At 43.9% G+C, this 21,499-nt stretch overlaps 1 protein-coding gene across 3 annotated transcripts in view; it reads left to right on the plus strand.

Moving 5' to 3' along the window:
* Positions 1–21,499, plus strand: part of SH3TC2 (SH3 domain and tetratricopeptide repeats 2) — a 71,240-nt gene that overhangs the window by 37,998 nt on the left and 11,743 nt on the right. For all 3 annotated transcript variants that reach the window (XM_046667312.1, XM_046667313.1, XM_046667314.1), the window contains 4 exons: positions 1,493–1,626; positions 4,434–4,475; positions 4,600–6,297; positions 6,405–6,585. In XM_046667312.1, coding sequence (XP_046523268.1) covers positions 1,493–1,626; positions 4,434–4,475; positions 4,600–6,297; positions 6,405–6,585 — 2,055 coding nt within the window. The remainder of the gene's footprint in view (positions 1–1,492; positions 1,627–4,433; positions 4,476–4,599; positions 6,298–6,404; positions 6,586–21,499) is intronic.

Here is a 21,499-nt window from a genome sequence, read left to right on the forward strand (position 1 = left end):
TTCTTAACCACCAACTTCAACAGTTTTCTGTGCCTCAGTTCTGTGCCTCTGTAAGAAGGGGGTAAGAATAGTACCTGCCTCTTAGGGCAATTGTGTCTATTAAATGAGATGATAAGTTCATAATAAGCCCCCAAAAGTATTAGCTGTTATTAACTCTTGGGCTTCGAAGCTATCTTTATTTTAAAAATGGATTCTGAGTGAAAAAAAGATCTTTATTTAGAACTGAAAGAGATCTTAAATATGGTTCAGATAGATACTGGATTGAATACTTTCTGAGGCATTTCTAGTTTTTGGATTTTTTGGTCCTGTGACAAATCTCTAATAAGAAAATTAGTTTTAGGGGGCCAGCCCCGTGGCCGAGTGGTTAAGTTTGCGCACTCCGCTGCAGCGGCCCAGGGTTTTGCTGGTTCGGATCCTGGGCGCGGACATGCCACCGCTCGTCAGGCCAGTTGAGGCGGCATCCCACATGCCACAACTAGAAGGACCTGCAACTAAGATATATAACTATGTACCAGGGGGACCTGGGGAGATAAAGCAGGAAAAAAAAAAAAAGAAAATTAGTTTTAACAATTAGTTTACACAATAGAGTGAGTATAAGGGTCTCTATTGGGGCTGGCCCAGTGGCGCAGTGGTTAAGTTCGCATGTTCCGCTCCTTGGCGGCCCGGGGTTCACTGGTTTGGATCCTGGATGCAGACATGGCACCGCTTGGCAAAAGCCATGCTGTGGTAGGCGTCCCACATATAAAGTAGAGGAAGATGGGCATGGATGTTAGCTCAGGGCCAGTCTTCCTCAGCAAAAAGAGGAGGATTGGCAGCAGTTAGCTCAGGGCTAATCTTCCTCAAAAAAAAAAAAAAAAGGTCTCCATTATTTGTAACCATTTCTTCCAGCCCCCTGGCCTTCCTTCTACCTACTTCCCATCCCTTAGCATTCTATTCCTTCCTTACTGCTACATGATACTGTGGTTCTGTGTCATGGAATCCAGTGTCAACATTAGGAAAGGCTCCTTCTGACCATGGTCACACTTTCTTCATCATTGCTCTGGACCATGGTACTTCTCTTTAATGTTTCCTTGAAATAACCTGACAAAGAAACTTCTTTTAATGGTCCCTTTCCAACCCTTACATTTAGGACAGCCAATTTCTACTTCTTTCAATAAAAATGGGCACCACATGGTCTCAAAGAAAGGGTAGGAGTCAAGAGAAGGGGCTTTGTTTTTTGTAGGAGATAGAGTTTTAACTGGAGAAGTGCTTTCCTCCTCCTTTGACCTGTTCAGCGTAGCTCGGATCTCCATGGGTGCGGGACTAGCAGCTCTTCTCCTTGGCAGTATAAATAAGTACATTACACAGCAGGGAGATGAGGAGTCTGACTTCAGCTATGGCAAATGGGTTGATGGCTTCTCTGTGTCCTTCACTACATTCTAGGGTGGAGAGAGAAGGGGTCATGTCTGGAACCTTGCACTGATCTGTGTCCATGTCTTTTGCTTCAATGCAGGAGCAAGAACTCCGCCCTTTTCAGTGACGAGGAAAGATGGTCTCTGTGGGTCCTGGGAAGTGACAGGAAAGCTGAGTGTGCCAACTTCCTCCGCACGCTTGCTCATACTGACATCACGTCTGTCTACCGGCTTAGTGAGTGTTCACTCCTCAGACCCCTTTGAAAGCCCAGGCCCCTCAAAATTAAGAAGCCCTTCCCAACCAGGAATAGAATATCTCTAAATTCTAATCCCACCTGTGAATTTGGGGCTATGACCACTATTCTATTGATGACCTGATCGTATTTGATTAGCAGCACTTTCACTTTAGATTCCAGACAATTCTGGGATTGTGTGGGACACGTTGCCCAGAAACAATGTGATGTGATTAAACCAACTCAGCTTAGCATAGAAGATCAGCCATAGTGAGCTATCCATTCTAATCTTGGAGAAGAAAACCTTCCTGAGTTGTGGCTGAGGTCCCTTCTTCTATGACTGAAGTATATCTAGGTCCCTGATGACAAAGGGGTGGCCTAGAATGTTACAGCGAGAAGGACTGTAAGAGATGATTTCTCCTCTCATTTTACAATTGGGAAACTGAGGCCCAAGTGAATGAGTCCCTGAGCCAGGATAAGAACTGCTCTCCCCCACTTTCTACTCAGGACAATCCATGCTTCCCCACACTGCCCCTGATGCAAAATGACATTGGACTGCTGGGTGTGCTAGCCTTGGGTGGGTGAGGGGCTTCAGTGCCTAGCACAGTTTTCAGCAGTGTCTGCACGATTGATTGAGTAAATGAATGACACTCCTTTCCCTTACTTTGGGAAGGGCCCACAGCTCTGTGTCGGGAAGTACATTCACCCATTGACAGTGGTTTGAGGAGGGATTCTTGTTTCTCCCACCTCTTCAGTGATGGCGATCTTGTGTCCACTCCTGTGTGGCCAGATTAGATGGGGCATATTTCATGAGCACAGCCAGAGATTCTGCAGAAGGGGTCCTTAGGCCGACTCCAGGGAACGGAGGTGGGAGCTGCTGTCTTTCTCTGTGTGCAAGGAGCATTTGTGACGAGCACCTACCCCAGGCCTCAGTACCAGCCTGGGTAGAGCTCTCTTGCCACAAGCAGATCACACCGCCCCACTAGGCTGAGCCAGGAAGCTGAAGCTACAGATTCTACCTGGTAGGCAAGAGCTGAGGTCTGAAAATGAAGGACAACTTGGGATGCGCCTTGAAGGCAGAATGATGGCACACTTGGATTTCAAGAATCTGCCAACTATTGATCCAATGGTTGGGAGAGATCCAGGAACAGGTCCCATGTGGCCTGTTGCTTCTTATCTAAAGACCAGCAGTGCAACTCTGCTGGGTGCTGGGCTGTGTCTTACATTTGTGCAGTCTGCCCCTAGAACCAAGGCAACCAGCAAAGGGTGCATCTTATCTGTGAATTCTCTCTCCCCAGAGGCCTAAGCCCTGGGGTGTGCCTCTCCGCAATTCTTTGTCCCAGAGGGAGCATCTTTTTGTAACTGAGGCACCATTTGTGCTGTTGGTGGCCCTGGCCTGGGGAGAAATGGCTGCGGTAAGACTAGCACATGTCCTCAACGTCAGTGAGGGCTGGGTGTGTGAATAGCTCTCCAGAGCCCAGCGCTCTAGCTTTCCTGTGTTTGGCTGCAGGGCCTTCTACCGTTTGGGGTGTGGATATCAAGGGTCTGCAGTGACACAGAAGAAGTTTTCCCCAGAGAATAGCAGGCAGAGACTTGACTTGGTGAGGGGCCTGCTGTCCTCCAAGTTCACTGGAGAGCCCGGGGTTGGGGCACAGGCAGCTGTTGCTTCTCCGCCAGGGAGAGGTGGAATCTTCTCTCTAGCAGCCCCTGTCCCGTGGAGTGTGAGTCTGGCCTTCACCTCCACAGCTCCACTGTGCCTGCTTTAACCAACAGCATTCACTTCTTTGCTGTGGAAACCAAGGTGTCTTCTTCATTCTTACCTCGTCTTGTTTCACTTTTGTGACGTTAGGGGGCTGCACCATATGACACCTTGACCTCTGTGTCTCCCTTTTTCTCTCTGTACCTTTTCAGCCTTCTTCACTGGCTCCCATCTGCCAGCAAATGCTGATGTGCCTTTGGCTCATTCACAAATTGCCTCTCCCCCCTCCTCTCCCACCTACTTTGCTTTTTCTTCCAAATGCTTCTCCTGGGACTTTTACCCACTCTTTGTGTGTGACCTGCACTGGGTCACAAATCTATATTTGCAAGTCTAAACTTTTCTTTTTGGATATAGATCTATTTTATTCTCTGCCTTGAGCTCTTCTGAGTACCGCAAACTCAAAATGCCTAAAACTGGGCTCAAGGCTGCCCCTTCTTTCACCTCGTCCCACTAAGTTATTTCAGGAATCAAAACTAGGACCCTCAGATCCATCTTCTCTTTCTTTCTTCATTATTCACATTTGGTCATCTCATCCTGTCAAATTTACAAAGCACATTGTATACGGTCAATCAATGTCTGATGAGTGGATGGATGATGAATGAATGGGAGAAAGAAGAAGGGAAGAGGTGGTACTCACGGAAATGGGAGGCAATGCCATATGCCACAAAGTGTGCTGCACTTGGCGTTCTGTTCCCAGCTCTGTTGTAAACTCACTGAGAGATATGGGCTTTCAGATTCCATCTTCTCCCCATACCTACAGCTCTCGGCATAGAGCTTGTGTTTCCAGCTTTTCTTCTCTGACTCTGGGTCTCATTTATACCTCAGTTTCCAACTGTAAAGCGAATGTGTTAAAAAGTTGATCTTCAGGTCCCCACAGCTCTGAGATGATGATGAAGGGGAGACTTCTGTCCAGTTCCTTAAAGATGGCTGATGGTCTAAAACTTGAACACAAAATCTCTTAAGAGGCCACTAGTCTGGGCTACACCTGCAGGTGTAGGCATGGTGGCCCATTATGACCTAACATCAGATCTGTCCTCCATCTCTATCCAGGTGGGTTTGAATCCATCCAGAATCTTCCAAATGATCTGAGCGGTGAGTAGAGATCATGCTGAACCTGACCTCCAGTCCTTCGGGACAGCATCCTGTCCTCTTGCCAAGAGCTGGCCACCGTAGTTATAGGTGCTTAGGGTTGCTCAACTCTGCCTGTCCCTTACAGCATCCCAGCCCGAAGGCTTCAAGGAGGCCCGGCCTGGTGGAGCCTGGGAGGAGCACCAGGCTGTGGGCTCCAGACAATCCAGCAGCTCTGAGGACTCCAGCCTGGAGGAGGAGCTCCTTTCAGCCGCCTCAGACAACTATCACCTGCTGGAGACTGATGACCTTGATGACCCGGAACTTCTCATGGACCTAAACACTGGTCAAGAGGAGGAGGAGGCTGAGAACTTTGCCCCCATCTTGGCTTTTCTGGATCACAAGGGTTATGCTGACCATTTTAAGAGCCTCTACGATTTCTCCTTCTCTTTCCTCACATCTTCTTTCTACAGCTTCTCTGAGGAGGATGAGCTTGTGGCCTACCTGGAGGTCTCGAGGAAGTGGGCCAAGAGGAACCACATGACCTGGGCCCACGCCCGTCTCTGCTTCCTCTTGGGCCGGCTGAGCGTCAGGAAGGTCAAACTCTCTCAGGCCAGGGTGTACTTTGAGGAGGCCATCCACATTCTCAATGGGGCATTTGAGGACCTATCCTTGGTGGCTGCTCTGTACATCAATTTGGCTGCCATCTACCTGAGGCAGAGGCTGAGGCATAAAGGCTCGGCCCTGCTGGAAAAGGCAGCTGCCCTCTTGGCTTGCCTTCCTGACCGTGAGTCTAGTGCCAAGAACGAGCTTGAGGTGGTGGCCTATGTGCTGCGCCGGGGCATTGTGGTGGGCAGCTGCTCCCTGGAGGCCAGGGCCTGCTTCCTGGCCATCCGATTGCTCCTAAGCCTCGGCCAGCATGAGGAGGTCTTGCCCTTCGCCGAGCGCCTGCAGCTTCTCTCTGGACACCCTCCTGCCTCGGATGCTGTGGCCACCATCTTGACTTTTCTGTATGATAAGAAATATCTTCCACACCTTGCAGTGGCCTCTGTCCGGCAATGTGGTGCCCAGAATGCCCAAGGGATGTCCCTTCCCATTTGGCAGGTCCACCTGGTTCTCCAGAACAGCACCAAGCTCCTTGGTATTCCCTCCTCAAGCTGGGGTGAAGTTTCCACCCTGGCGTGCCCGACACTCAGGCAGGCGCTGGCTGCCTGTGAGGAGCAGGCAGATCGGAGCACCCAGAGGGCCCTGTGTCTCATCCTGTCCAAAGTGTACCTCCAACACAGGTCTCCTGATGGTGCCATCCACTACCTGAGCCAAGCCTTGGTGCTAGGGCAGCTGCTGAGTGAGCAGGAGGCCTTCGAGTCTTCCCTCTGCCTGGCCTGGGCCTATCTCTTAGCCAGCCAGGCGAAGAAGGCTTTGGACATCCTTGAGCCACTCTTATACTCCATGCAGGAGACAGAGAGTGTTACCCAAAAGGGGGTGGTCCATAACCTCCTGGGACTTGCACTTCAAGGTGAAGGCCGGGTGAACAGGGCGGCCAAGAGCTATTTCCGGGCCTTGAACAGAGCCCGGGAGACGGGGGATGTGCGTAACCAGGCGGTGACTTTGGCTAATCTTGGCCACCTGACTCTCAAGTCCCGGGCTCAGTGGCCGGCCAGAGACTATCTCCTGCAGGCAGTCCGACTCTATTCTGAACTCCAGGCCAGCATGGAGACAGACATGGAATTAGTACAGGTGCTTCTCTGGCTGGCCCAAGTCCTGGTGTATGGACGCCAGCTGACCAGTGGCCGCCTCTGTTATGAAACGGCGCTGCTGTTTGGCTTAAGCCATCGACACCTAAAGAGTGAGTATGGCTGGGGCTGCTGGGAAGCTTTCGAGAAAAGCGTTAGAGCGCATTTTCGCTTTGTCCTAGCTCAAGTCATCTCATTCATGTCCCTGCTTTATGTTCAGGTCAGCTTCAGGTCACCAAATCCCTCTGCCATTTCTACAGCTCTGTGTCCCCAAACCCTGAGGCATGCATCACCTACCACGAGCACTGGCTGACCCTGGCTCAGCAACTCAGGGACCGGGAGATGGAGGGGAGGCTGCTGGAGTCCCTTGGGCAGCTCTATCGGAACCTGAACACAGCCAGGTGAGTCCAGACTGAGGGACAGTCCTAGACACATTTTTTTCGTCCTTAAGGAGAAACAGTATTCTTTCCCCTAGGAAGACAAGTTCAAATGCACGTGGTATGTTTATGGCTTCGTGGAAAAGAGGGTGAACGCTGCAGCCACCACACAGTGCAAACTCAGTGCCATCCATAACTTACTAGCTGTGCGACTTTGGGCAAGTTATTTAATTTCTCCCTGCCTCAGCTCTCTCATTGGTTAACGCATGGAACCCTTGGAACAGTGCCTGATACATAGCAAGGACTCAGTTGTGTTGACTTTGTTACAATTACTCATGTGTTTCTGTAATAACCCATCAGGTGACCTGGCTGAGGGTGCATAATTCAGAGAGGTGGCAGTTACACGGAAGTCTGTGGGACCCTCAGGAGGACAATTGGCATTAGAGAAAGGACAATAAGTAAATAAATCCACTGAAAGCAGGGGTGTAAAATTTCATGGTAAAAAAAGTTTGTTTGAGACCTTACCTTTAAAATGAAACTGGAACTTATGAAACTAAGTTTATTTTCACCTTGTAGTTAAGAAACTTCGGTTATATTTGCAGCTATGCACTGTCTTAGAATAAACAAACAGTAAAAGAAGTGTTGACTTTTTAGCTTCATTGTGTTGATAAAATTGTATAATGGCATAATGAAACATCCTGTGTTTTGTGACTGGAGTTTTAGTGCTGTCTTAGAAAGGCCCATTTTTGCAAAAATATACCAAAAAGGCACTGTTTTCCCCAAAGGCTTCTTTTAACTCTTTGATATTTAAATCCTCTTCCTGCTGATTTTCTCTCCTCCATCTCTTCATCGGTCTAATCTGCCTGACCCTTGATTGCCAGTGGCCTGGCCTGCGGTTCTGCTCTCTAACAAGCCTCTAATTGATTCTGTTAAATTCTGCATAGTTTGCAAGATATTCAATTTCATTTTACAACAGATTAGCATTGTAGCATTGCATTCATAATTTCAAATGAATTCTAAAATAGAGCAGGGGTAGTTGCTAGTGTTGAGCAGAGAGAGGTGGTTGAGGAGAAGCTAATTAAATGACAGTTTTTGCTTTTCTAGGCAGCAAGGTAACCTTGGGCACCTGGACAATCAGATCTGGAATAATCAGATAGCGAATTCTCTCTCTCTCTCTCTCTGTCTCCCTCTCCCTCCCCCGTCCCTTTCTTACAAGAATCTAGTGTCCTCCAAACCTCCCACTGTCTTTGCCTTCAGTCCCAGGCAAGGAGTTTTGGGCCCTTGCAGCATGTGAGGGTCGGGAGTCCTGGCGCCAGCCCCGCCGTGCTTCCATTCCAGGACCTCCTAGGAGTTTGGATGGTTCTGGAGCAGATCCAGGAAGCGGGCTTCAGTTAACCTTAGAGATGAGACAGTCGTCTGTTCATGGTCAGACATTGGCGGCGTGGGCTTTGGGAAGGTTGGATTTTAAGGGACTGGAGCAAGGGTGGCAGATACGTGTCAGGCTTATTGCCACGTCTCCCTGTGTGCAAGTTCAGTCTCAGATTAATCACTACTCCCAGCCGTCGCCTACCCCACAGCTGTCCTTTGCTCACTAGCCTCCCTCCCATCTCTGTTGTTAAAAACCACTGAAATCCTAAGGGGGAAGACAGAGAGAAAATCCTGGTCATTGTCAACACAGACTGCGGAGGCCTTACTTAAGCCAGTGTGAAGTGTCACTCTACTTCCTAGGTGATGGGGGAGATAGAGAGGAGGTAAGGAGTGGGGCTGCAGCTGGTCCATGAAGTGATGGAGGAAGTCGGAAGCTGCAGAGCTGGGAGAGGAGCAGCAAAAACAGGATTTGCAGTCAAGAAACCTGATCCTGCCATGAGCTGATAACGTGTCCTTCAATAAGTCATTTCTTCTCTTGGTTGCCCCATTTATAAAGTTAAATTGAATGAGGTGCCTTCCAGTTCTAAAACGTTGAGTCTAGGGCCAGCCAGCTATGCTATTCTAACACTGGCAATAGCCCTATTAGCACCAGAATTCCTGCATCTTGAATTTTGGGGGGAGATTCTTAAAGTTGTGGTTCTTCTACAGGGCCTTTTAGATCAGAGACCTAAGCTTTTGTGGTTCCCAAGGGCTCTGCAGTAGGGTAGGGATGTCATGACGTAGTGGCCATAAAGTCCGTGCGGGCAGACATCATGTCTAGCATAGGACTTGGCACAGAGGAGGCATACAATACATGCTTGTGTGGGGCAGCCATGTAGTTAGTTAGTTAGTTAGTTAGCTAGTCCACTAGCTCACAGCCCTTGAACTGCAGCTATATGATATGCCAACTTGGCTGCAGGATAGGAGATTCAGATGGACAATGGGGGCGTTTTGCCCGACTGAGTCCCTGGTTTCTTGCTCATGGCTCAGGTAAGGAGAGAAAGGTGCTTGCAACTTGGAGGCAGGCTCTCTGCTCTTCGGTGACAATTACAATAGTCAGAGTGCTGACAGTGGAACCTTAGATGCCAGCAGCCCATTTAGAACCCGGCTTGCGTAGTAACAGCTCCAGAGCACAGTGGGTCTTCTCTTAGGGCGTTTCCACTGATAAGGAACCACGAAATGGAGAGTGAATTAGAATATCAGGGATTTCCACCCCAATCAGGAATAAGGTTTTTTTGAAATTAAAGTTGCTTAGAGTTATATTATAATATTTACTTATGGTACAAAAAAATTAAACCAATATCGAAGGTTATAAGTTGAAAAATAAAGGTCCCCACCCAACTTCCCTTTCCTTAATACTTTCCAGAAGTAACTGCTTACAGATTTTTAAATATCCACCAAGAAATATTCCATACATGTAAAGATTATATGTGATACATATTCTCTACATTAAATATATGTTAGGTATATAATATGCACATTTTTTACTTACTAAAATGGGATCACGATAAAAGTTCTGTTACATAGTATACTCTTCTGTTGTTTGTTTTTTTAATTTAATGATATCACTACAAAATGTTGATCCAGCATTTTATCACACCAGGAGCCCTTCTGATGTGTTAGGTACTGTAGGTAGGAGGTAGGGAATTGAACACTTAGGAAAAAAGTTTCCAAAGAGCTATCCAAAAATGGAGCAGTCCACCCCTCGTGAGAGTGAGTGTGTCATCATTACGAGGATTCAGGCAAAGGCTGGCCAGTCAGAGCTCTTATGGAAGAATTTCCTGAATTAAGCTTTTTAATAATGGCTTTATTGAGATATAATCGCATACCATAAAATTCAATCTTTAAATTATACAATTAATTGATTTTATATACTTTCACAGAGTTGTGTAACCATCAGCACTATCTAATTTTGGAATATTTTCATGGCCTCCCAAACCCCCTATACCCACTAGCAGTCACTCCCCATTAACCCGCCTGCACTCAGCCCGACAGTCACTAATCTACTTTCTGTCCCTATGGATTTGCCTATTCTGGATGTTCCATATAAATAGAATCATACAAGATATGGCCTTTTGTGACTGGCTTCTTTCACTTAGGGTAATGTGTTCAAGGTTTATCCTTGTCACGTGTGTCAGTAGTTCCTTCCTTTTTATTGCTGCCTAATATTCCATTGTATGGCTATATTGCATATGTTTATCCAGTCATAAGTTGATGGACATTTGAGTTGTTTCCACTTTGTGGCAACTGTGATTAATGCTGCTATGAACATTTGTGAACAAGTTTTTGTGTGAATATACTTTTCTAATTCTCTTGGGAAGGGGATTCTCTTGGGAGTGGAATTGCAGGGTCATATGGTAACTGTGTATGTAAACTTTTGGGGAACTGCCAAAGTAGCTGCACCATTTTACCTTCGTATAGCAATGTTTGAGGGTTCCAGTGTCTCTACATTCTTGCCAATACTTGTTATTATCTGCCTTTTTTATTTTAGCCATCCTAGTAGGTGTGAAGTGGTATCATATTGTGGGTTTGATTTACATTTCCCTAATGACTGAGGATGTTGAGCTTCTTTTCATGTGCTTACTGGTCATTTGTATTTCTTCTTTGGAGAAATGTCTATTCAAATACTTTGCCTAGTTTTTTTTTTTTTGGAAGATTAGCCCTGAGCTAATTGCTGCCAATCCTCCTCTTTTTGCTGAGGAAGACTGGCCCTGAGCCAACATCTGTGCCCATCTTCCTCTACTTTATGTGTGGGACACCTACCAAAGCATGGCTTGCCAGGTGGTGCCATGTCTGAACCCAGGATCCAAACCAGTGAACCCTGGGCCACCAAAGCAGAATGTGTGCACTTAACTGCTGCACCACTGGGCTGGCCCCCTTTGCCCAGTTTTTAACTGCATCATTTGTCCTTTAATTTTTCACTTGTAAGAGTTCTTTATATATTCTGGATAAAATCTGGATGTATCAGATACAGGATTTGCAAATATTTTCTCCCAACCCATGGGTTTCTTTTCTTTTCTTTTTTTTTGCTGAGGAAGATTCACCCTAATTCATCTGCTGCCAATCTTCCTCCTTTTGTATGTGAGATGCTGCCATAGCATGGCCACTGATAGATAAGTGGTATAGGTTCGCACCTGGGAACCGAACCTGGGCTGCCAAAGCGGAATGCACTGAACTTAACTACTAGGCCAGCAAGGTTGGTCCTCTTTTCACTTTCTTGATGTCATCCTTTGATGACACAAACATTTTTAAAGTTGCTGAAGTTCAATTTATCTATTTTTCCTTAATCATTGCTTAATCCAAGGTCACGAAATTTAGCCCTATTTCCTTTTAAGATTTTTGTAGTTTGAACTCTTACATTTAAGTCAATCAGCCATTTGAGTTAATTTTTGTGTATGGTGTAAGGTAGGGTCCAATTTTGTTCTTTTGCATGAATATCCAGTTGTCCAAGTACCACTTGTTGAAAAAATTCTTTTTCCCCATTGAATGTTTTTGGCACCCTTGTTTAAAATCAATTGACTATAAATGTAAGGGCTTATTTCTGGATTCTAAATTCTACTCTATTGATCTGTATGTCCAGCCTATGCCAGACTATACTGTCATGTTTATTGCAGCTTTGTGGTAAGTTTTAAATTAGGAAGTGTGAGTCCCCCAAAATTGCTATTCTTTTTCAAGATTGTTTTGGCTATTTTGAGTTCTTTGCCTTTCCATATGAAATTTAGTGTCAGCTTTTCAATGTCTGCAAAGAAGCCTGCTAGGATGTTGATAGGGATGATGTTGAATCTGTACATCAATTTGGGCATGTTCTGCTATCTTAACAATATCATGCCTTCCAATTCATGAACATGGGATGTCTTTACTTTTACTTAGGTCTTCTTTAATCCTTTTCAACAGAGTGTTGTAGTTTTTAGGATATAAAATTTGCACTTGTTTTGTTAAATGTATTCTGAAGTAGTTTTGATGCTATTGTAAGTGGAGTTGTTTTCTTAACTATATTTTCAGATTGCTCATTGACACTGTATAGAAATACAGTTGATTTTTGTATGATAATCTTGCATGCTGCAACTCTGTTTATTAGTTCTAATAGTTTGTGTGTGCGTGTGCATGTGTGTGTGTGTGTACTCCTCAGGATTTTCTACGTGTAAAATCATGTCACATGCAAATATAGTTTTTCTTCTTCCTTTCTTTTTATTTCATTTTCTTGCCTAATCACCCTAGATAGAGCTTCCCATACAATGCTGAATAGAAGTGGTGAGAGTACCCCTTCCTGTCTTGTTCCTGATATGAGGGGGAGAGCTTTCAGTCTTTCACCATTAAGTATGAAATTAGCTGTGAGTGTTTCATAAATACCCTTTATTAAGTTGAGGAATTTCCTTTATATTCTTAGTTTTTTGTGTGTTTTTATCATTAAAGGGTGTTGAATTTTTTCAAATACTTTTTTTTTTATTAATGTTATGATCAAATACTTTTTATGCTCCTATTGAGCTGAGCAGGTGGGTTTTTCTTCTATTCTATTAATAAGGCATATTAAATTGATTGATTTTAGTATTGAACTGACCTTGCATTCTTGGGATAAATCTCACTTGGTCATGGTGTAGAATCCTTTTTCTGTGTTGCTGGATTCAGTTTGCTGGTATTTGGTTGAGTATTTTTACATCTATATTCATAAGAGATATTGGTCTGTAGTTTTCTGTTCCTGTGATGATGTCTTTGTCTGGTTTTGCTGTCAGGGTAATACTGGCCTCATAATGAGTTGGGAAATGTTCCCTCCTCTTCTATTTTTTGAAAGTTTGTGAAGGTTTGGTGTTAATTCATCCTTAAATGCTTGGTAGAATTCACCAGTGGAGCTGTCAGGGCCTGGGCTTTTCTTTGTTAGAAGTTTCTTTCGTTACTAATTCACTCTTTTTAGTTGTTATGGGTTTATTTAGATTTTCTATTCCTTCTTGAGCAGTTTTGATATTTTTATCTTTTTAAGAATTTGTCTATTTCATCTAGATTATCTGATTTGTTGGTATACAATTATTCATAGTACCCCCTTATAATCCTTTTTATTACTTTAGTTATTTCTGTTAGTAATAATGTCTCTACTTTAATTCTTAGTCTTTTCTCTTATTTTTCTTTTTTTTTTTCTGGGGGGAAAGAAAGAAGCAAAACTGTCTTCAATCATAGATGACAGGATCACGTACATAGAAAATCCCAGGGAATCCACCAAAAAACCACCAGAACTAAGAAATGAGTTAAGCAAGGTTGTAGAACATAATACCAACACACAAAATTCAAGTATATTTCCATACAGTTGCAGTGAACAATCTGAAAGTTAAACTAAGAAAAATTCCATTTACAATAGCATCAAAAAGAATAAAATATTTATTTTTAATTATCCTAGTATTTTTACCACATATAAAGTATTTAAAGTAAAAGATTAAATTTTACAAAAGCAGCGTAAAATCTATACTCTGAAAACCACAAAATACCATTGAAAGAATTTAAAGAAGATCTAAATAAATGAAAAAGCATTCCATAGTAAGGGATCAGAAGTTTATTAAGATGGCAATATACCCCAAATAATCTATGTATTCAAATGCAACCTCTATCGGAATCCCAGCTGGCTTCTTTGTAGAAATTGACAAACTGATTCTAATATTCAAATGTAATTGCAAGGCGCCCAGAATCCCAAAAAGGAATTACCAAATTGAACAAGTAATGCTTTCCAATTTCAAAACACACCACCAAATAACATCAATCAAGACAGTCCAGTACTGGCATAACGATGGACATATAGATCAATGAGCTAGAATTGAGTCAAGAAATAAATGCTTGTGTCTATGATAAGCTGATTTTTGACAAAGAAGCCAAGATCATCCAGTGGAGGAAAAAGCAGTCATCAGACAGTGCCAGGACAACTGTATATACACATACAAAGAAATAAAATTGTACGCTTGCCTCACACTGTGTCCTATTTTTCTCCATCAGACTGATCAGAGATTTGCTTTTTAAAAGAATCGGCTTTTGATTTTGTTGATTTTCTTTGTTTTTCTATTCTCACTATCATTTATTTTTGATTTAATATTAACTATTTTCTTTCTTCTGTTTGCTTTGGGTTTACTTTGCTCTTCCTTTTCAAGTGTCTTAAGGTGGAATGTTAGGTTATTGATTTGAGATCTTTCTTCTTTTTTATATAAATATTTATGGTATAAATTTCTCTCTGGGCACCTCCTTCACTCCAATTTTGGTATGTTGTATTTTTGTTTTCATTCATCTCAAAGTACTTTCCAATATCTCTTGTGATTTCTTCTTTGACTCCTTGGTTATTCAGGAGTATATTGTTTAATTTTCACATATTTGTGAATCCCGCAAATTTCCTTCTGTTACCGATTTCTGATTTTATTCCATTGGTGGGAGAGCATACTTCGTATGATTTCATTACTTTTAAATTTATTTATAAGGTCTAAATTTATTGAGAAAGGCCTACTCTACTGTCTATTCTGGAGCATGTTCCATGTGTACTTGAGAAGAATGCATATTCTGCCATTCAGTATAGTGTTCTGCAGATGTCTGTCAGGTTGAATTGGTTTATAGTTAAAGTCTTCTATTTTGTTTTGTTGTTATGTCTAATTATTCTATCCATTATTGAAAATGGGGTATTGAAATCTCCAGTTATTGTTGAACAGAAATTGTCTATTTCTCTCTTCAATTCTGTCAGCTTTTACTTTGTGTATTTTGGGGCTCTGTTTTTAGGTGCATTATGTTTCTGATTGTTATGTCTTCGTGATGGAATGACTCTTTTATCATTATAAAATCTTCTTTCATTGTGTTTAGTGACAATTTTGTTATTTTTATCTGATATTAGTTTAGCCACTCGAGCTCCTGTTGAAAGGTGTATCTTTTCCCATACTTTTACTTTTAATCTATTTGTGTCTTTGAATCTAAAGTGTATTGCTTGTAGATAGCATGTAGTTGGATCATTTCTTTTCTTTCTTTTTTAAAATCCATTCTGCCAATCTCTGTCTTTTGACTTGAGTGTTCAGTCCACTTACATTTAGTTTAATTACTGTAATTACTATGTCTGCCATTTTGCTATTTGTTTTCTATATGTCTTACACCTTTTTAAAATTACTCCTTTGCTGCCTCATTTTATGTTAAATAGATGTTTTCTAGTGTACCATTTAAATTTCCTTGTCATTTCTTTTACAGTATTTCTTTCAGCTATTTTCTTAGGGGTTACCCTAAGGATTACAATTAACATCTTAATTTATAACAATCTCAGGTGTTTCCTGGGCATGCATGCAGTTTTGCACAGGCGTGTGGCCTTCTGGATTCCTGGGAATATGTTGGAGCTTTTCAAAGCCTCCTATGGACATCTTATTCTCAAATTTTTCCTTTTATTATTTTTTTTCTGTCACCTTCTTGTTTGCTCCAAATGTTTTCACCACTTCAGGCAGCATCAGTGTCAGACAATTGATGCTGATGTTTTTGGACAAATACCTCAGGGGAGAGAACGTTCTATAGTGAGTGAGCTCTGTGTCAGGTTCAATTTTAAAAAGCCCCACGAAGGCAGGCTTTCAGGGAACTCCCAGACACATCAAATAGTGACATTTCCGTGGGAATAGAACAGTGGGGAATTCCAAACTCATTGTGCCCCTTCCAGTGGCTGCTGGGCTGCTGGTTTTCCCAGCTACTGTGATGACGAGGCTGTTGGTTTTCGAGGCTGCCACAGAGCTCGGGGAGGAGATGCTTTTAGAGCAAGTTAAACAGCAACAAATCTCACTATTCTTAACAGGATTCAGCTGTTTTTCTTAAATAAATGCTCCTTGAATTGTTGCAGGCTTTTGTTTCATTTCCAGAGTTCTGAAAAAGTTGACTGTGACAGTTTTTGCCAGTGTTCTCATTGGTTTTATGGGGGAGTGGATCTTTTGAGATCCTTACTCCATCATTCTGGAAGTTGATCCAGATTAGGACCTTTGAATCCTAACATTCTATAACTCTAGGCTCTGAGATTCTTATTTGTATAACTGGGAGGAAATAAACGTCCACTTCTCCTGCCTCACCACCAATGAGTGACACTATGAGGAAGAGGGGCAAGTGCCTTAGGTGTCGGAGGAAACCTCTGCAAACACAAGGTGATTATCCCTTTTCAGAATGCTCAGTTCATCAAGGAGAACACGCTATAATGCTATATTTATTTAGCATGTATAAATCACCTACTCCTACGGAGCATTCAAGAAAAAAAATTAACAAAGACTGGCTAACAGACATAGGTAAACAGGTGTTTCCACGCACCTGCAGGTGGTTACTGTAATTTAGCCTTAAGCTTCCTGCCAGCTGAGGTAAAAAGAGGAAAGCCATATGAGGTTCTCACTGTCTAATTAAAGTACGTAAACAAATGTATCTGTTGGAGCAGACTTTTTCCTGGCACTAATTTCTGGGAGGAATTTATTAAGTGAGTTTTGATGTAATGAACGAATTTTTTTCAACTTAACTCCCCCCAAGGGATTTCCATTCTCACAAAGCTCAAAGCCATAGTGAGCAAAGGCAGGAAGTATTCATGGGAGAGAGGGCAGGCATCTGCAGGGGCAGGTTTGGAGGCAAAGGAAAGCTCAGTTGCAGCTAAGGGATGGGAGCGTCTGTCAGGGAAGATGTCATGAAGGGGTAGTATTTGAGGACGCCCTTGACAGATAAGTAAGATTTGGAGAAGTGGAGAAGAGTAGAATGGCATTTTGGGCAAAGGGAATAGCAATAGCAATGGAGAGGTAGGGACACATTTGAAAGACGTTCTGTAGGTTCAACAGACAGGGTCTGATGTTCATCCGGATATGGGTACTAAAGAAGAGAGAGGACTCCAGCCTGTCACCTAGGAGGGGATGTGGAGGTTGACTAGGGGTAGGGGGTTGTGCAGGCCACTCTAGACTTGCGCAGTGAGCGTCTATAGTGAAATGGTGGTCATAATAGTAACAGCAGGCATTCAGTGAGCATGCACTGTTTACCAAGCAAGGTGTAATCTTAGGATGGCCATAGGAGGTAGAAAGACCTGTAGAAACTGAGAGCTAAGGAAGCCAGGTAACGTGCATGGAGCCACACAGCAGGGATTGATGCCCAGTCGGAGTCTAGAACAGGAGTCAGCAAACTTTTTAATAAAAGGTCAGCTAGTAAATGTTTTAGGCCTTGTGGGCCATAGGGTCTATGTCACACCCACTCCACTCTATAGATGTAGCACGAAAACAGTCATAGACAATACATAAATGGATGAGTGTGGCTGTGTTCCAATAACACTTTACTTACGATAGCAGGTGGAAGTCTGCATTTGACTCACGGGCCAGAGTTTGCCAACCCCTGGTCTAGAGTGGATATTCTGTATGTATTCTGCCTGTTCAGTCAATAATTTTCACTCTAAAGAATAGATGTGGATGTCTACATCATGAAACTCCTTGGGACTGTATGGATGAGAGTGGCCTCATTTTTCGTTTGATCTGATCGCTGCCTGCTATAAAGAGTGCAGACTCCTGACACCAGTTGGTTTTACTGGTATTAGCTGAGATCCCCGAACCCTCAATTTACGGTGGCTTTCACTACCCATGCTGCCTTTCTACTCATTTTAATTCCTCCTATTTGAAAGACTTTCTCTAGGGTTTAGAGGTGGAGGATAGAAGGGGAGGGCAAGGAGATGATGAAAACTTTGGCCCAGCCTTTGGGTTTTTGCCTTGGGACACTTTGCTGTCCTTTTGTCCAATACCTTCAGAGTCTTGCTCTCTCTGCCTCCAGGTGACAATGATAGAACCTAGTTTGGTAAAGTGTTTCAATCTCTCAATGGGAGGGGTCTTTGAAGGTCTTGTCTTCTGTCTCCAGGTGACTCAATATAGACGGTACCTTGCTCTGGAGCTGAGTCAGGTGGCATTCAGGAGAACTTCGTGGCTCTACTGAATCAATTCAACATACACTGAGGATTTCTTGTGGCTCAGGCACTGTGCTAAAAGCTGGACAAGGGAGATATAGTCCCTGAGTTCGCAATGCTCATAGACTAGTTTAGGAAATAGACCTTATATACATAATCACCAAAGGTACATATAAATTGTGCGAAGTGCCACTAAGCGTATGCATATTATTTTTAGAAAAAAGAAAGGCCTTGCGTGCAGGAGGTCTTCACAAAATAATGATTCTTTGCATGTAAATACAACAGTAGCCTAGAAGTCATTACTCATGGCTTTTATTCTTATCCTTATACTTCCTATTCCTGTGGAACTGAAAAAAAATGCTTCAATGTTTGGTTTTCAATATAACTAATATGACTAATCCCTAACATTTCTGTAATCCTAAACAAGGAAAGAATTTCTTGCGCTGATGTGTTCTCATCTGATCCCAAGGCTATGATGTGTATCACCACCCCACTTTCATAGATGAGGAAACTGTTTTCAAGGTTTGAGGTAGCTAATGTCCTAGGAAACTTCCAGGTTGCTCAAGTGGTCAAAGAAGCAAAACCTTTCCCATGCGCTGACTTCTGAGCCAGGGACTGAGCACTGCTTCAGAGTGTGTGGGGGGGCTCTGGAGTCAGATTAGATGCTCAGGATTAGGTCCTGGTCTAAACAGGGTATATTACCTGGTCCACGTCACTTACCCTTTCTGAGCCTTACTTTTTCCATTTATGACATGAATACAATAGTACTGCTCTCTTAGTGCTATTGTGATGATTAAATGAGATTACAAATGTAAAGCCACCAGCACATGCTAAGCGCTCAGTAAATGTCAGTGACAATTACTGTCGTTGCTGTTATTACAAGACAAAATAGCAGAGATCTCAAAATAAATCCTTAGAAATGACCAGTGCAAACTTGGACAAGTTTTTAAAAAAACCCACTGGGTTTCTTTATTTGCAAAATGGGCTAAGAACTCTTGTAAGCTTAGGGTTTCTATGAGGATTAAATGAGAAAATGTATACTGAAAATTTGTGTCCCAACACTTGGCACAGGGTAGGCCCTTGGTGAGTGGCAGTTCTTATTATGGAAACAGGACAGGAGCAATTAGCGGAGGTGGGGCTCTGGCCAGAGGTCAGACATTCATCCAGGCAGGGTGGGGATCTGGAAAGCCCCAGCAAGGTTGGGAAGCAGGAAGTCTGGGAATGTAGGTGTATCGAGGTCACCTGGCCACAGGCTCGTGGCTGATGTCCAGGCAGGAAGCAAGAAAAAAGGACTCAGCTGCACAGATTGAACTTTGGGGGCAGGAAAAATGAGAGAAAGAAAAGACTTGAGAGAGGAGAGGAGATAGCCTGGCAGGGTCCAGGTGTAGGTGGCCCGGGAGTGCCTTGGGGCTTGGGACATGCTGTTCCGTCCGCTGGGCTCCTTACTTCTTTTGATTTGGGAGCTGAGCCACACCTAGAGCCTACAGGTGGTGGCTAGAGGAATTGGGATGCTGGGATCTTCCAGACCAAGCCAGTGGCTCATCTGGTGGGTGATATAGCACAGCTACTGGCAGATGTAGAAAAATGGGGTGGTGAGTTGTGATAGAAAAGAACAGAGGAAGCAGGAGACCCCCTCCCAATTTCAGACCATAAGGCACTTGTTTTTGCTGGAGGTTATGGGTCAGGGGTAAGTCTTGGTGGGAGGCTGCGGTCTTTCGAAAACCCTGCATGCACAAGGAGTCTTGATAGCGCTGTGTGAGTAGCTGGCCTCCGTACATCCTCCCTTCCCCTGTGGGATGTTTCCTGGAGAGAAAAACTGATGTCCTCTCGTCCTGTCCACAGTCATAGTGAGCTTGGAGAGAAAAGGTCTGAGAAGTAAATGCCTGCTTTGTGAGTTGGCCTCTCTGTAATAATGCAAATCTTGCTCCCTGGGGGTCTGAAGAAAACAACCATAGCCTAAGGGTCTCCCAGGACAGCATATGGTAATAAACAAAACAGCTGGAGACAGGATCAGGATGAGATGTGTGGGTCCTGTCTTCATCAGCTGCTGCAGAGGGAGTGGGGAGGGCGGTGGAGGCCAGGCCTGTAGAACATGTTAACTCTGCGTGACGTTTGCGGGTGTGGAGCGGGCAGGAGAAGGACAGGGCTTCCTACAGTAAGAGGGCTGTGGTTGCCCCAGCTCAGCCAGGAGGCTGGTGACACCTCAGCATTGCGCGTGGCTCCTGAGCTCACAGCACAGTCTCAGCAGCAATCTCACATTCTAATACTGGAGAGAGGGTGGTCAGAGCCCAGCCTGCATGTCGACAAATCCCATGTGAAGAACAGGGCAGTGAGGAAAACCTGAGGTCTTTCTTCTCAGTACTGACAAGCGCCAAATGCCTGGCACATTCTCCAGAAGGCCAACAGCTGCCTCATCACCGAGACGAATCAGGACCTCATTAGTCAAAGGCAACGCTTCTTTCCATCACTGTGCACCAGGGGGCCTGGGGCTGGGTTGCACACGATGAGATGATAACCATGTTTGATGAGGACCTCCTAACTGTCCACAGGCTTGGTTGATGACGACCAGTTTTTCTAGAAGGATTTGGGTGATTCGGTGCAGTGGTTCTCCAGCTTCGGTGTGCGTGAGCATAAGCTGGGTGCGTCTCAGAAATTCAGGTTCCTGGCTTGCAAGCATGAGGATTCTGATCGAGTCAGTCTGAGGTAGCTCTGGGAGTCTGTGTTTTTAATAAGCTCCCCAGGTAATGCTGATGCAGGTGGGCTATAAATCACGCTTTGAGGGATGTGGGTGTTTTGCGACAAGTCCTGGGCTGGGACTCAGGAGAAGGGAGTTCCGGCCTTGGATCTTTCCCTAATGTGCTGTGTAACCTTGCACAAGTCACTTCCCATCTCTGGGCCTGTTTCCTCTGTAAAATAAGGGGGTTGGACTAGGTGAGCAAGTCTCGACCCAAGCTGCACAACAGAGTCCCTGTTGGGGAGCTTTATAAGATGCTGGTGCCTGAGCCACACTCCCAGAGCGTCCCAGGCTAGCATGGTGTGTCAACACACTGGGGGGAGTTTGCCTGTGCCTGTGTGTTTAAAAAGCTTCTGAGCGATTCCAATCGCTGCCGGAGTTGAGAACTACTCTCTAGATAATGCCCAGTGCCCCTTGTTGTTCTAGAATTATGAATCTGTGCCACACTACGCTGCCTAGACCTCATTTCTTCATTGATCCCTGTCATGGGGGAAGTTTTCTATCTAAGATAATTTTCCAGATAAGTAAAGATTACTCTGTTAAGCACCAACCTTTTAAAGCTGTTGCCCTTCTTTGATTTTTCTTCTTAAACAAACATCAAAATCTTTTGGATGATTTAAAGTCACCACTGTGATCATTCGTTTGTGCATTTATTCAATAGACTGTGCATTTGGCATCTACGGTGTGTTAGGTGCTTACAAAAAACAATGTTATACTGTAGTTGAAAGATGGATGGACCAGTAATAATAATAATGATAATTAACATCTAAACATTCACTGAGTGCTTACTCTGTGGTAGGCACTGTTCTGAGCACTCTAGTTTTATCTCATTTAATCGTCACAACAACCCTCCAAGGCAGGTATAATTATATCCCCATTTACAGATGGGGAAACCAAGGCACAGAGAA

The sequence above is a fragment of the Equus quagga genome, chromosome 7, assembly GCF_021613505.1.
Source record: "Equus quagga isolate Etosha38 chromosome 7, UCLA_HA_Equagga_1.0, whole genome shotgun sequence".
Classification (NCBI taxonomy): domain Eukaryota; kingdom Metazoa; phylum Chordata; class Mammalia; order Perissodactyla; family Equidae; genus Equus; species Equus quagga.